Source organism: Fistularia commersonii, chromosome 3, assembly GCF_037954325.1.
Source record: "Fistularia commersonii isolate RoL2024-O1a breed Wild chromosome 3, RoL_Fcom_v1.0, whole genome shotgun sequence".
NCBI classification, from domain to species: Eukaryota; Metazoa; Chordata; class Actinopteri; order Syngnathiformes; family Fistulariidae; genus Fistularia; species Fistularia commersonii.
This window is the reverse complement of record NC_141286.1, coordinates 5,767,219-5,782,027: the sequence shown is the minus strand read 5'-3', so window position 1 is coordinate 5,782,027 and position 14,809 is coordinate 5,767,219. Positions and strand designations below refer to the sequence as shown.

General features: G+C 42.3%; 1 protein-coding gene across 2 annotated transcripts; it reads left to right on the top strand.

Annotated features, from left to right (window-relative positions):
• The first annotated feature begins 76 nt into the window (after positions 1 to 76).
• Positions 77 to 6,322, top strand: dhrs13b.2 (dehydrogenase/reductase (SDR family) member 13b.2). Of its 2 annotated transcripts, XM_086142554.1 has the most exons (8): positions 77 to 214; positions 897 to 1,073; positions 1,143 to 1,412; positions 2,552 to 2,881; positions 4,275 to 4,622; positions 4,726 to 4,818; positions 4,961 to 4,980; positions 5,091 to 6,322. In XM_086142554.1, exons 1-8 carry the CDS (start codon positions 169 to 171, stop codon positions 5,103 to 5,105), a joined length of 1,299 nt encoding a protein of 432 aa, XP_085998680.1. In that variant the 5' UTR covers positions 77 to 168; the 3' UTR covers positions 5,106 to 6,322. The 2 variants fall into 2 exon arrangements, with proteins under 2 accessions (XP_085998680.1, XP_085998671.1); XM_086142545.1 differs by lacking the exon at positions 4,961 to 4,980.
• Positions 6,323 to 14,809: the final 8,487 nt, after the last annotated feature.

Below are 14,809 nucleotides of genomic sequence, written 5' to 3'. Positions count from 1 at the left end.
GCTTCCGTCTTCTCAGCCCACAGCGCCCTCTAGGGGCAGAATCTTAAATTGCAGCTCAGCGATCGCTTCCTTATTGGTGCGACGAACGCTGACATAAACAGTCTTCTACCCCAGAAATGAAAGTGAAAGCGGATCATACTTACCGCAGCGAAACGTCTTTTATCAGACATGGTCTTATTTTTTAGTGTAATTATTTATTCCTGTCTTCTTACAGGTAAGTTGCCGCATATCTTCGTCTTTTTATGGATTACGATTAGATTTGGTATGGAAATTGGTGATTGGTGGTTTCCATTTGGTTTTCTACAGTTTCAGTTTATTTAGAACATCATCACATATTGGCTAAGAATTTACGTCATATACACAAAGATCCTAAGACAGTATTGTGTTGCATTTAGAGTGAAAAGTTATTAATTATGATCGAAGTGAACGCCACACTTCAGGAATCAATGTTATGTGCCACGGGTAGCTGCTGCTGAGCACCTGTCGAACGCTCAAACTGCGTGAAGACACAGGAAATTCACAGCAAAAAACATTTCGAAATCACCCCTTTTTTTTCAAGGTTATTAATAGCAATGCTGCCATGCTGAAACATCTAAAAATGGGCAAAAAGAAAATAACTCTAAAGAACACTAGAAAGCTGTCTGAAGTCAGGAAATGGCAGAAACATTTTCATCATGTAAATATTTTTCAAAAATGTCAGACAAAGTTAAAAGATAAAGTTAAGACTCTGTAAACTCAGTAAATTGAGAGTGATCAGATAAAATCAGCCCCTCAGTGAAAAAATCCACACAAACATTCTAAGATAGCACATGTTGCAACGATCAAACATTTCTTACCACATATTGAGTTTGAATGCTGAGTGTATTTGAACATTACTCTCCGTGTGTGTCCCTCAGGTGTGTGCTATGGCTACGAGTTGTCATGGCTACCCTGTAAATTCATTGATGAAACCATATATATGAAAAACACGGATGGCACAGGGAATCCACAAATCCACAGAGACAGTATTCTGCAGTTTGGTCACAAAGGCGACGCTCCCCTGAACCGACAAGGCATCACATTCTTGGTTACCGGTAAGGCCTGTTAGCCAAAGGCAAAACATTTCTCTTTTTCTGTTCTCTAATGCGGTCTATTTGTATCAGGAGCCAGGTTGGAATTGCGGCACTACATTGATGGCGTGGATGCAGAGACCTTGGAGTGTGACATACAGAGGCACAGCACAAATGGCATCTATGTTAGCTGGCCCACCCAACATGGCCAGGAGTACAACCGTTGGTTCAGCTTCACCATAAAACACCCGTCGTTCACCGTCACCGGGTTGCTCAGACATCCATCCAACCAGGCACCGCCTGAAAAAGAGGACTACAGCACTTTGGCTGATATCATAGATGGGGAGGTACTCACCACATCAGGTAACAATATTTCTTCTATTTTGACGGAAAATTGAGTTTGAGATAAGAGCTTAGCTGGAGAAGCCAAAATGTCTGACTTAACGTCTTAAAATGAAAATGTCACTAAAGTGTAGTATAACAAATGATCTATATCAGAGGTGGGCAATTATTTTGGCGAGCGGGCCACATTTCTAAAATAATTTTTATGCGCGGGACAATTAGGTATCATGTAAATTGAACAAGATGAAAATTGCAATTTCAATATTTTCAATACTTTAAAATCATTAATGATTATATAAATGTACCATCATTATTTTGTATGTAATTGTCCATACAAAATCCATACAAACATACACCCATCCATATACATCCATATAAACAAAAAGAAAAAAGGAGTTTCTAAATTCAATATTGATTGAAAATACTTCTTAAAATATTCAAAGAAAATAGTTTGGCGGGCCGAATAAAAAAGCAAAACGGGAAGGATGTGATAAAATGCATAAAATGCCCAGGTCTGATCTATTTTAAAATGGGAGAATGTAATGTCAGCAAACAGCCACAGTTAAAAATGAAAAAAATGGGGAGATATTCAATTATCTTATTATATCAAGCATGATAACAACAGTTTTAGGTAGCTATTGTCACAAACGCTAAAAGGAAACGGTGTTTAACAATTGCTATAGTAAAGTGATAAATCTATGACATTCAACAATATTGTAGTGCAAAAGCAATAAATATTTTGCACTAAAACAGTAACAAAATCCTAATAATGAGATGAAATAAACCTTGAATTAGATCATTAAAGGTTTTAATAATTTACGGTTAGCCTGAGGGTGGAATATTTATTTAAAAAAATCATATTATTTTCTAAATTTATGACTGATTGAGAGCTCTTTCGGATGCTTTCTGAATGATGATCATTTTGTCTGTGAACCAGTTTCCACGTACTCCAGTGTGTACAACAGGAACAGTACTGAAGTAAATGTACTCCATCATGTTCCAATGTCTTATAAGAAGAGACGCACCAACTTTTTAGTGAGGACTTTTTGGATTGTGATCAAAAAGGCTGTGCTTTTTCCCCACATTCCCTTCATTTTCAACCAAATCCAAAGAAACACACACACATTCTCTCTCTCTGATATCGCATTTAATCGTCACAGTCGCCACAGTGATGAAAACGGTGACTCCAAAAGTGAGAGTTGGCCTGGGAGCCCAACCGAGGTTGCACTGTCAGTTCGGGGTCGATCACAACAGACCGAACGTCGCTGTGGAGTGGCTGTATCAACACCGCAGAGAGACGGCCGTCCTCTTCAACTACTCCAGCGTCACGGGGAAGAGCCAGGGATCAGGGGTGAGAGTGAGCGGTATCCCCGCTGGGGATGTTTCCTACACCGTGCCCCTCACCAAGACAACAAACGACGGCACCTACGTCTGTTCTGTGACCGTGAACTTGATGTTGAACACTCTTCAGTTAAACCTACACATTGAAGGTACGGTTGTTTTTTTTTTTTTTTTGTCTGTCACCGTTCCATGTCATTTTGCACATTTCCAATTCATTACCCGATCAAACGTTTGCAAGCAGTGGCTAATTGTACACTTTCCCAAAGCGATGATCTTGTAACTGTGAGATTATCAGACAAGATGACAGAAGCGGAGAGAACCCAAGAGGAAACCGATGGTTGCATCAGTTATAAATAAAATCCACAATACAGTATTTTAGATATATATCAAGATATATCCCGGTTCTTGCTGCATGGTTTGGAGACAGTGGCATTGAGGAAAAGACAGGAAGCAGAGCTGGAGGTAGAGGAGATGAAGATGTTGAGGTTCTCTTTGGGAGTGACTCGGATGGATAGAATCAGGAATGCTGAAGGTGGAACTCCCAGGAATGAAGCCTAGAGGAAGACTGAAGAGGAGATTTCTGGGTTGGGTGAAAGAGGACAGGGAGTTAGTTGGCGTGAGAGAAGAGTAGGGCCAGACGGAGGAAGGTTATTGGCTGCCGCCATTCCAGAAGGGAGAAGCCGAAAGAAGAAGGAGAAGATGATGGAGTCCCGATTTTTGGGTCACAGAGTTCATTCATGAAGTCAGCCAGCAACTCGCTCGGCAGAACCATTTTACCGATTACATGTTTCAAAGGGTGCCTTCGACTCGGTTCAAAGTTGCGTCTTAATTACAAGACAAACTAAACGCACACAAGTTATCATTAAATCAAGTTTTTCCCAACAGAATCTTTAATTTATTTTCAAGTCAGGCATATTTTTTTCTTTTCTTAACGATCAGTGTTTTAATCTTTATATCAGGTGGTAAAAGCACACCTGCGGGGTTACTTTAGGCTTTTCTTTGTAGGGTTGATGAAAGATCTAATTGTTCTTTTCCCAGAAACAACTTTTCTTACGGAAGTCACTGCTAAAGCTGCTTTTCTTGAAGATCGAGCATATAACACATCACACTAAAAGAGTTAGAAATAAATCTACGTGAACAATACGTGAACAATCCTTTCCAGGTGTAAGTCATGGTCATCATTTCTATTCATAGAGAAAAAAGATGAACGCACCTCCCACTACTTTAGTTATTCAAACATTCAAAGTGTATATTGTCACATGTACAGTTTGGAAATGTGTTTCATTGCTCAACGAAATTCTTATTTTACTATCCAGAGAGAAACCAGATAGGTAGCAAAAAAAACGATAAAAAACAAAAAAAATTATGAGCGTAACCAGTTATTTCTACCAGTATTGAGGTCCACTGGGAGGCAGATTTGTATTTTATCACTTCAAGGCACGAAAAGGAAAACATAAATCCTTTCCACTGAAGAAATGATGGGCAAATGAATGAAAACAGAATTTGTGTTTACAATTTTTTTTTTTTCTTCCTCCTCCTCAGAGTCACCTTCTGTGTCCCTCAATGTCGGACCTGTGCTCTCTCTGCAAGAAGGCGCAGAGCAGAAGGTGATCTGCGAAGCAAAGGGCTACTTCCCCCTGGACGTTCATATAGTTTGGCACCAACAGGACCCGGCAGATTTAGGGAAGAGAGTTGGCATGACTCCTCCGACGGAGCTCCAAAACACCTTGCTTACCAGCCACAAACACCACATCAACAAGACGTACTCGCTGTCCAGCTTTTTCTACCTCAAGGCATCTCCGAGTCTCTCGGGGAAGCAGTATACCTGCAGCGTCTCTCACTCCTCCCTGAGGATGCCCATCAAGAAGAATTTCAGACTGGTAGTGGAAGGTGGGACCGCGAGGTGTCGCAGTTCACTCAGTCACCACACCAAGGCAGCATAGGATGTCACATATTAAGTTTTTTTTTTTTTTTTTTTTTTTTCCCTGTGTAGAGCCATCCAGCTGGTTGTTCGTTATCACGATCGGGGTTATCATCCTCGTGTTGCTGCTCGTCATCGGGATGATGCTGGACAACCTCTATAACGGTGAGCGTTGATTTTCCTCTCACAAACAGACCAGCTCTTTTTTATTTATTGATTATGAAAGAATAAAATTAAAACAATGTAAAAGAATTGGGAGTTGTGTGTTAAGATGAACAAGAGTAATTATCGTGTCTCTGCTCCACAGCGAGGAAGCTACTATTGCAGGTAAGATGAACCGCTTTTAGGGAATGCGACATAGAACTCTCTTTATGTTGTGACAATTCCGATTAGAATATTGCATTTTAAATCCCAGTTTCTTTTTTTTTTATGTGCAGAAGAAGCCATACTGAGATGGTTGCGTACAAGGATTGGTCCCTCAAGGCGATGGCAGACAAAATTTAAAAAAAGAAAGGTTTAATTTGTTCGAAATGGCAGATAGCGTCAGGTATCTGTGATACTAAATGTATTTCTTTGACATTTTGCATTGATTTTGTTGCTGAAAACCCCTACAATGGTAATTGTTCGGTATGGTTGGGCCTTTTATACTGACTTTAACTTTCAATGTCTTCCTTTAAAAATCAGCAAATTTAAAGAACCAGTCATGAACTGAGCTAGTCACTGATAACCATTATATAAGTGTGATGACTCGAACCTAATTTAAGTAACAATGTAAAAGTAAAGCGCATTATTACCAGCTAGGCTAAAGACAATTTTACCCATTCAAAAATGGGAAATCGTGGCTAACTTTACGTACCGATGATCGAAGATCATTCAAATTGGTCAGCGATGACCTTCTTGTGACTCTGAGAATCTCCCCGATTACAACAAGATGAATCTCCTCCTCTGCTTTTGTTGCCACCATTTATAAAAAAAAAAACTCGGGTGCCACACATGCTATGGCTCGATGAAAACAACTGGTTTTAAAATGGGATGCTCTTTTAATTTGAAAATTTAATTTGGGTTGGTGGATCTTTTCTTTGGTGTTTAAAAAAGTTACAGATAATTTTTGAGTTGGTTGTTTCTGTTCAGGGAAAGGGATTTGTACTCTTTCTTTAAGTATTTCTGAAACCCTGTATTTGTTTTTTGCTTTCTTTGACCTTCCAGATTTCTTTTTAATTGACCTGTGTCTATTTTCTCCAATGTGTACTTGATCTGTCATTACACAAACAACATTGTACAAATGTTTAAACTACCTGGCACTCTATGTACAATCTTTTTGCAGTAGGGTTTATCACTGCACGTATGTAATGCATATACAGGTCTTGGAGCAGAAGAAATCCATCAAAGTACTCAAAGGAAAGCGTGTGTGGTTGAAAAAATTATCATAAAAAACTTTGTACATGTGTTGTTGTTTGTCATTTTTCATTGCCCTATGCATAAAAGTTTAAATGCCCGTCTGTCAGCGCCGATTGTTATCCGAACGAATCACTTTTTCAATGGCATCAAGAAAAGCAATGAGCCGGACCCCCCAACCCCCCTTTTTACCGCACAATGGAAAGTCAATGACACGTGTTACTGACAAATCAGCCGCTTTGCGTTCGTCAAGCAATGTAATGATATCAAGGTGTCCAAGTAAAATGAAGAACTGAATCTCACAACTCTTTCCGCTTTGCAGTATAATTGCTTTATTTTTCGATCCTCCCACTCTTCCTTTCCTGGCTACATTTATGTCCTTCCACTTACACCCCTATCATCACGATAGGAACCTCATATTTTCTCCCTGGGCTCACATTTTCAAGTTCCCAGGGATGCGTGACTTGATCAACAGCAGAAGCCTTGCCAGGTGTCCACCCTTTGTTATCTTATTTATAAATATTAAAGCTATTATTGTTCATTTTAGCTATTACCCTGTAACTGTCAGCGCTACTGTTATTAGTGTGAGATCATTTGTGGCCATCCCTCCAAACCCCTCGTACCCTGTTCCATCTTTATCACACTATTGCGTTCTATCCTTCTCTCTTTCCACCCTATCTGGTTGAGGTAGAAAAAAAAAAAAAAACATTAAATTCAAGGTTTCTGCGCGGTAAAAGGCGTGCTTCCTCGCCACTGGGGAATTTTGGGTTTCTGTAGATCATTTTAAAGAGTGTGGTCCTCAGCCGCTCTACATGGAAAGGACCACAAGACAACTGTGTTGTGATTTGGCTCTATATAAATCAAATTTGACTGGATCATTTTGAATCCTTCTCATTGGAATCAGAGAGAAAAACATCTGCGTCAGACACGTGTAGTAAAGCACATCGAAGAAGAGGCACACAAAGGTGTATTGCACTGATAGGGTAGCTTAGAAGCCCGGTCGAGTCTGAGTCCATTTATGTGAATAAACACATCTTTATTTCAACTGAAACCAGATGTGTGTGTTACCTGCAACCTGCACCCTAAGGGGTTATAGACTGTTTGTGTGTGGCCCAAGTTTTCATCACAATTTCGGAGGCAAAACAAAGCGCCACTGTAGCTGTCTGGGAAAGCGAGGAAGGCAAATTAAAATAACAGATGTTAAGCTTGATGTTCTTTAATTACTAAATAGCCGTTGCGTTGCAGCATTAGCAAATAAAACAACTGGCATGCCAAAAGTTTGCCGTCCTCTAAAATCCATGAAAACCAGGTTGATCTCGGAATCTACACGAAATAATTACAACCTCTTAACCTAATCGGACTTTGACCCAACCAAAATAACTTCCCAAGTATATGTCTAGAGGGGAAAAATAAAAGTGCAAACATTAACTTCATTTAAAAAAAGCGATGGAGTGCCGCAAGTCATTGGATAGTAGACCGGAGTAATAGGTTTACTTTAAATAACAGTCCGCAGTTATGTCTGGCTCTAAATCTGTCCATCTCCTCTTTTTCGTTGTTTTCAGTTTTATTTCGGCTGTTAAACTTGATTTTAGCCACCTTTAAGTTCAAATATGCTTATCTTGTATGGGAACGTCTCACCTTCGATTCGAAGTGACTCCCAGATTCATGGATGGACTGCTTTCCCTCAATTTTATGTATATTATCTATTCATTTAACATGCCCCATCTGTGTATATCACATTTCTGTCTTTAGCTGAGTTCTCTCCCGTGTCTGTGTGTGTTTGGGTCGGTGCTGTCTGACCCCCCCAGATATGTGATGGAGAGAGTGAATAGTTGTTTGTCTCCAACCCCCATCCAACACTGACTACAGGGTAAGCAGTTAAGAAAATGAATGAATGAATGACTGAATGAATGACTGAATGAATGACTGAATGAATGAATGAATTCATTTTATTCAATAAAGTTTAGCCACATTTTCAGACTTTGTTTTCTCTTATCTCTGTGTATTTTAACAAAATTACTTGCCATCCACCCAGCCTTTCTCTCATTTCTAAAGCATTGTCTTCTCCTTCATACCATACTGTATCAATAATCCAAGATCTCATATGGCTGAAGCAGATGTTGAACTGAACTGCAACATTTTTCCAAGTGTTGCCAAAGCATTAGACCATTGAGTAAAAAAATTTAATAAGTATTGCAACTTGTGCTTCTTGTGTCATTCTAAAATAATGAATTCGCTAAACTAGGGGTCACCAACATGGGGTCAAGAGTCCTCTTGAGTAGCTCACCATGGTATCACTCACCACTGAGCTGCATCTAATTTGTTGCTATTCTTTTGTTAATCACACTCGCATTGGTGTAGCTTTGAAAAGGACAATATATTTAAATGCCAAAAAAAAAAATTAAATCATATAATTGGTAGTAGGTTTGGTGATAAGTTCAAAATGTGGAAACAAATATTCAAAAATCTGAAAGTTGATTTTTGCATGTTGTACGATTGATAATTTGCACCAAAATGGTGCACCGTTTTCCATGATCTGATAAAAACTGTTAGTGATGTTTGTGATTCCTTATATGTAATCATTTGAAAGTGGTTGCAGAGATTTATAGAAATAAAATGTTGCATATTGATATTGATCTGTTTCCTACCATGTTAAATCATCGTTGATTGTTGATAATTATCATGAAAAAAACATAAACATAAGTGTCTTCATATGGATGAATATAATTCATTATTAATGATATATTATAAAAGGAAAAAAGAGGCATATTAGTTATTTCAGAAGTACATATCAAGTACATATCATTAATGGTTACCCAAAAAGTAGCTCTCAGGTTCAAAAAGGTCGGTGACCCCTGTTCTAATCACATTTGCTCTATCAACTATCATCCCTCATAGTTCTTTGTCATTCTCTTGTAATTCATGTACACAGACTCTGGCGGGAAACTCCCCCCCCCAAAAAAAAAACACCCCTTGACAACCGCTGAACATTTTGGCTTCATTTGCCCGCAGCTTGTTGACACATTGTATTAGCAGGCCTTCATCTCCAAAACACCTTTGCGAAACCTTCCCCGTTGTCGCGCCGCTACCTTCAGCTTGTCCTTTTCATCACTCTCCCTTACCTCACTATCCGTTCCCTCTGGATCACTTTATGAATCCCGTTTCCTCGGCAACCGGCAAAGCAAAGTCATGTAAATAAACGGGCCGAGCCTCGCTTTTGATTTCAAATAAACATCCAATTGACAAGCAAACACAAAAATAATTTGCGGTTGTATTATGTTTGGATTAGCGATTAAAAAAGGTGAGCTCTTTCTGAATTGTTCAGTGTCTTTCTTGGAATAAATACAAATGAGTCAATGTTGACCTTTTTTTTATGAAAGCTCTTTTTCTCCTAGTATGGTTTCATAAGGGGCGACAGCCTGCTTCAGATTCCACCTGAGAAGCATCCAAATCAAACCAACCTAAGGTTCCTAGCAAACACGGAACGTGTGAAAACTAACATTCGCGGAAGCCGATCCGATGAGACGGAGCAAGTGGAGATGACTTTTGTGTGTGTTCTGGATGCATGCGTTGGTCTTTCTCCCATCTCTCTCGTCCTCCTCGCTCTTCATCGCCCTATCTGTCTTTCGAGGTGACCCCCACCCCTTCCCAACGCTGCTGGAAGCTTCTGGGGTCTTTTAACAACGTACGCCTCTCGTGACGCCGGATCTCGGGTCTGGCTCGCCTCTCCTCGGCTGTTGTGACAGATCTGGAATAACTTCGGCCGGATTTCTGACACAAAAGGGTGTTTAGAAAAGCAAAAGCAGCTAATTGCCATCATTCTCCCCCGACAGACCTTGACTTGTGTTCAAACTCGGCTTTCTCCGTTCTGCCAGTTCATCTGGTGAGGTCAGGCCACAAGTCTCACCGAGTAATAAAAAAGAAAATAAAAGACGATGAGCTCACGCTGAACACACACACACACACACACACACACACACACACACACACACACACACACACACACACACACACACACACGTTGGCAACGAGCTCCTACCAGCCTGCCGCTATAGACGTTCGCATGTAGAAACATGTTGCATAAGCGAGCAAGAATGAATTATGATTTATATTGAATGCTGCAAACCGGTATTTTAGTCGGATCGTAAAAAAAAAAAAAAAAAAAAACTGTGTTGTGTCATTACGCAGCTATGCGTGTAGTTCGGGGAAGATTTTTGGGGTTTCTGTTTTGGAAAGGGTAGCCAAAAAGATTGTGCTTGTGTTTATGTAACACCATCGCACACAAAGAACAGAAGAGAGGATGACTTTTGGGGTCAATGCAGGATGTGATTGTACAACAATGTTCTTTTTGTGTGTAATAACGCTTTAATTTGAACTTGTATTGTCTGTGTGTTTTTATACGGACACTGAAGGTAAGATTTGCAAGGGTTCTTCAGATGCTGAAGTGTGAGTGTCTGCTCAGGCTGCCCTTGTCTCCGTGGGGGTTTAAAATGTCTTCATTGTGTGCTGTAACTATGCAAGGTAAGTACACACACACACACACACACACACACACACACACACACACACACACACACACACACACACACACACACACACACATTCACTTGCAGGGTCACAGTGTGTACACACACACTCAGAGGTTTCAAAGTTTCACTGCTTATTCCAAGGAACCATTGTCCACTGACATGATGAAGAGGCTCCCTGGCGACCACAGTTTGTGGTGTGTGTGTGTGTGTGTGTGTGTGTGAACCACACTCAACCCAGTTGTGTGCTGGTCCTCAATACTGGGAAACTGAAATGCCTTCCTTTGTGCCAACAAGCTGTCAATGTAGCTGTCACGCGCCGCGAAAACATCAAACATCTGCCGTGTTGAATGCAAATATCGGTCGTCTGAAAACACGCATGTGTTTCCGTGTTCTTCAGTGTGCGCGCGCCTGTGTGTGTCCATAGAGAAAGAAATTCTACCCATAATTTAACACTACGCCGCTTTCCATGAATGATTTCATTGTGTTTCCCTTATTCCCATAAATGAAAAAAACTGAAAATAAATGACATCATATTTTGAGACCTCCAGCACGCAAAACAACTTTCCAGCTGCAAAGAAAATAAACTGTCGGTGTCAAGTACAGTTCTTATTACAGCTACGTACAAAATCACTTGCCTTATCTGAGGTCACTGAAGTTGAGAAAAGCATTTATCCCCCTGTTTCTGTGGCTGAGAAATGACGTTGCTACAAAAGAAATAAAAATATAATAAAAATGAATATGCACAAAATATTAGTTTTATAGACTGCCCAAAGGATTGCAGGGGTGTTTTTGTCAGTTTCAGCTTTCTTTGGGTGAAGGGTGGAGCACATCATTTGAAAACAGGTACAAATGGATACAACCATTCACCCCTTCATTCAAGAATCTACGATGAATCTGCAGCATGTTTGTTTGGGAGGAAACATAAAACCCCTCGCAGAAAACCCCGTCGGACGCTGGAACCGAACCAGGGACTTTCTAGTGGTGCGGCAGAAGCGCTAACTGCTGGTAATATATACACTGGGTAATGTAAACACCCGTCTACGTCCGAGTTGTTATTGTTGTCGTGAACCGTGTCCCTGTGTGCGTTTCAGCCTGTCACCAAGTGAGCTTTCTCAGTCCGGCACGGGGTTGAGAAACCTTCCGCATCATGGATGAGCGTCTGGTTTTCATTCTCCGTTCACCCGCTGCCTCCACCGGCGTCGGGGGGCCGGGGACCCCGGGAGAGAGTCAGCTGATCCGGTCTTTTTCCCGTCCGCAGCTGATATGCTGCCACCCCGGGAGCTGTCATAAAATATTCTCAGCAGGTACGGCCTGCTCGGTGCTTTCTAACAGGGCATGTATTATTTGAGATTAATTCAATTTACCCGCTGTGTTTTAAGAGACTCTACAATGACATCGGTTTGATCACTAAAAAAGCACATACTGAGAGTGCATGTGTGTGTGTGCGTGTGTGTCTACGTTACATATCACACTGCTTATCTGAGGGATCGCAGGGCTGCACCAGCTCTCCCTTTTTCCCCCAGTTTGCTGCACGTATGGAAAATCCACAGCAGAACGGCAGGCCAATCTGTGCGCGTCGTGTGTTTGGTCACGGTTTCAGTTCAACTTTACATGAGGTTTACTTTTTCTCCCCCCCCCAAAAAAAAAAACATCTCTTCAAAGGGTCATCACAAAATCGCACCCATCAAATATACTTGAGGATCATCTTTAACCACATCTGAACACATTTTCTCCAGGACAATCAGAGTATGGCTTTAAGTTGGCTGCTATTTTTTAAGGGATGGAATCACTTAGTGTCTGCCTGAAGTGTTGATCTGTTCCTGCTACCGCAGTTAACCACCGAGTCTTCCTCTCCACCCTGGCCGAGCTTGGCTCCATGTTTACATCCTACTTCCCATGGTGACCTTGAAGAGTAAACGGGAGAGGTGTCCAAAACCGGAGAGCTGATCCAGAGTTGTACATCTTGGGAACAGTGTTTGCAAGCCTACTATGGAAAGCCTGGCTGTCTGCTACAATCCTTATTACAGTGGTGCATTTCTTTTAGGAAAAGTCCCTGGTTCAATTCCAACTGGGGGCCTTTCTGTGCGGAGTTGCATGTGCCACCTGTATTTGATTGGGTTTTTTCTGGGCTCCCCGGATTCCTTGGTCAGTCCAAAAAGCATGCAGTAGGGTAAATTTGCAGACCTTACATTGCCCAGAATTGTGAATGAGTGAGTGAATGGTTGTTTTCATATGTGGCCCAGTGCTCAACTGCCGACCGGTCCAGGGTGAAAATTGTCTCTCGGCCAATGACAGTCGAGATCGGCTCCATCATCCCCCACACCCCTAGTGCAGGAAAGTATAGATAATGAATGAGTGAATTAATGAATGAGTGAGTGAATAAATAATTGAAAGGATGGATGAGCGAATTGATGCACAAATGAAGGAAGGATTGAATGAATTACTTTTAACGCAGCTCTTCCATCATCTAAACCAAAACCTCTTCAAATAATCCAAAACACAGCTGCATATTTGGTCCCAAATGAGCTCAAAACCATCACAAGCCGCCCTGCTGCTCACGTTCATCTATCCTTTCCCCGTTTCCGCTCGTGTCGGAGTTAAATCTGTCGCGCAGTTGTGGATGAAAAGCAACCAGAGAACACGTTCCTTCCACCTGAAGACTTTCATTTAAGATTTTACACTCTGGCTTGCAATCCTGCCAACAAAAGACGCTGAGACCCTCCACCACAACACAGGCCTAAATCCCTAGCCAGACCATGCTGTGGAATGAGATGGGAGTGGTTTCGAGGAGACCACAGACCCACAGCAACACTTGACAGACTTCCAGAATGTACTTACATACACTTATGCACTCCATGGACTATTTGCTGGCGCAGACTTCAACTCTGCCTAATGGCATTTGCTCTTCACTTGTTATCTACAGACTGAATCCTCGCCTTTCTGTGTTTAGAGGATGAATCAGATAAATGTTGCTTTGAACAGAAACATATAGTCAAGTAAAGTGATAGATGTTTATTGAGATGTTAAAGAGCAGACACCGTGTTTACGCTCCGATGTGACTCTGCATTGAGTCAAAGACCTGTAAAAATGTCAAGTGCTGGCTATGGCTTCATGAACCATTCCATTTCTTTTATGCCCAGTAGTATCCAAAATGACATTAAATGCATAAATACATGCTTGTGGAGAACTGCTGTTAATTTGATTGTCATACTCAGGAAAGAAGGCGCATTGTTTTTACCTGAGGGAGCCGCCATATACTTGTGGAATAATCCAGTGTTTTAGTTTTTCGCTATGCACTTTTTGAGAAATAACAAGCTCTCACAACCCAGTCACTCTTTAAAAATAGTGGGAAAATTGAAATGCATACAGTAAATAAACATTCACGACACTTTGAGCCCCTAGCCTGGTGCCAACGGCAAAAACGGGAACAACGTTGGAGTCATAATATAGCTGTCACGATGTGCTGGGGCGGACTCCAGCAGGGAACCACACTTCGGGAAAGAGATGGGTGGAAAGCGCTTTTATTCGGTTGAAGTTGCAGACTGGACGGGTTGCAGACTGGCCGAGATGCAGACAGAACGGCAGAAGCTGGGACTGGACGGGACGCGTTGCAGACGGGACGGCAGAGGCTGGGCCTCAACCGTACGGATTGCGGACGGGTTGCAGACAGAACGGCAGAGGCTGGGCCTCAACAGTACGGGTTGCGGAAGGGAACAGAGGTCACGCCGGCCGTCTGGGCCCGGCCGTGACTCGGGAAGGGAACAGAGGTCACGCCGGCCGTCTGGGCCCGGCCGTGACTCGGGAAGGGAACAGAGGTCACGCCGGCCGTCTGGGCCCGGCCGTGACTCGGGAAGGGAACAGAGGTCACGCCGGCCGTCTGGGCCCGGCCGTGACTCGGGAAGGGAAAGGAAAGGAGGTCCTACCTGAGGTCCGGGTCGTGGCAGGGGTGAGGTCCGGGTCGTGGCAGGGGTGAGGTCCGGGTCGTGGCAGGGGTGAGGTCCGGGTCGTGGCAGGGGTGAGGTCCGGGTCGTGGCAGGGGTGAGGTCCGGGTCGTGGCAGGGTCCCACAGTAATCCATGAAGACCACAATCCCCCGGCGCCAGGCAGAGAGTGCCGCTGCCCTTTATAGGGATCTCGATTAGCGGCATCTACTGCAGCTGGCGCAGATTACAACGGGGATCAGCTGTGAACCCTGACAATAGCACCTTGATGAAACACATTTTGTAGACTGCA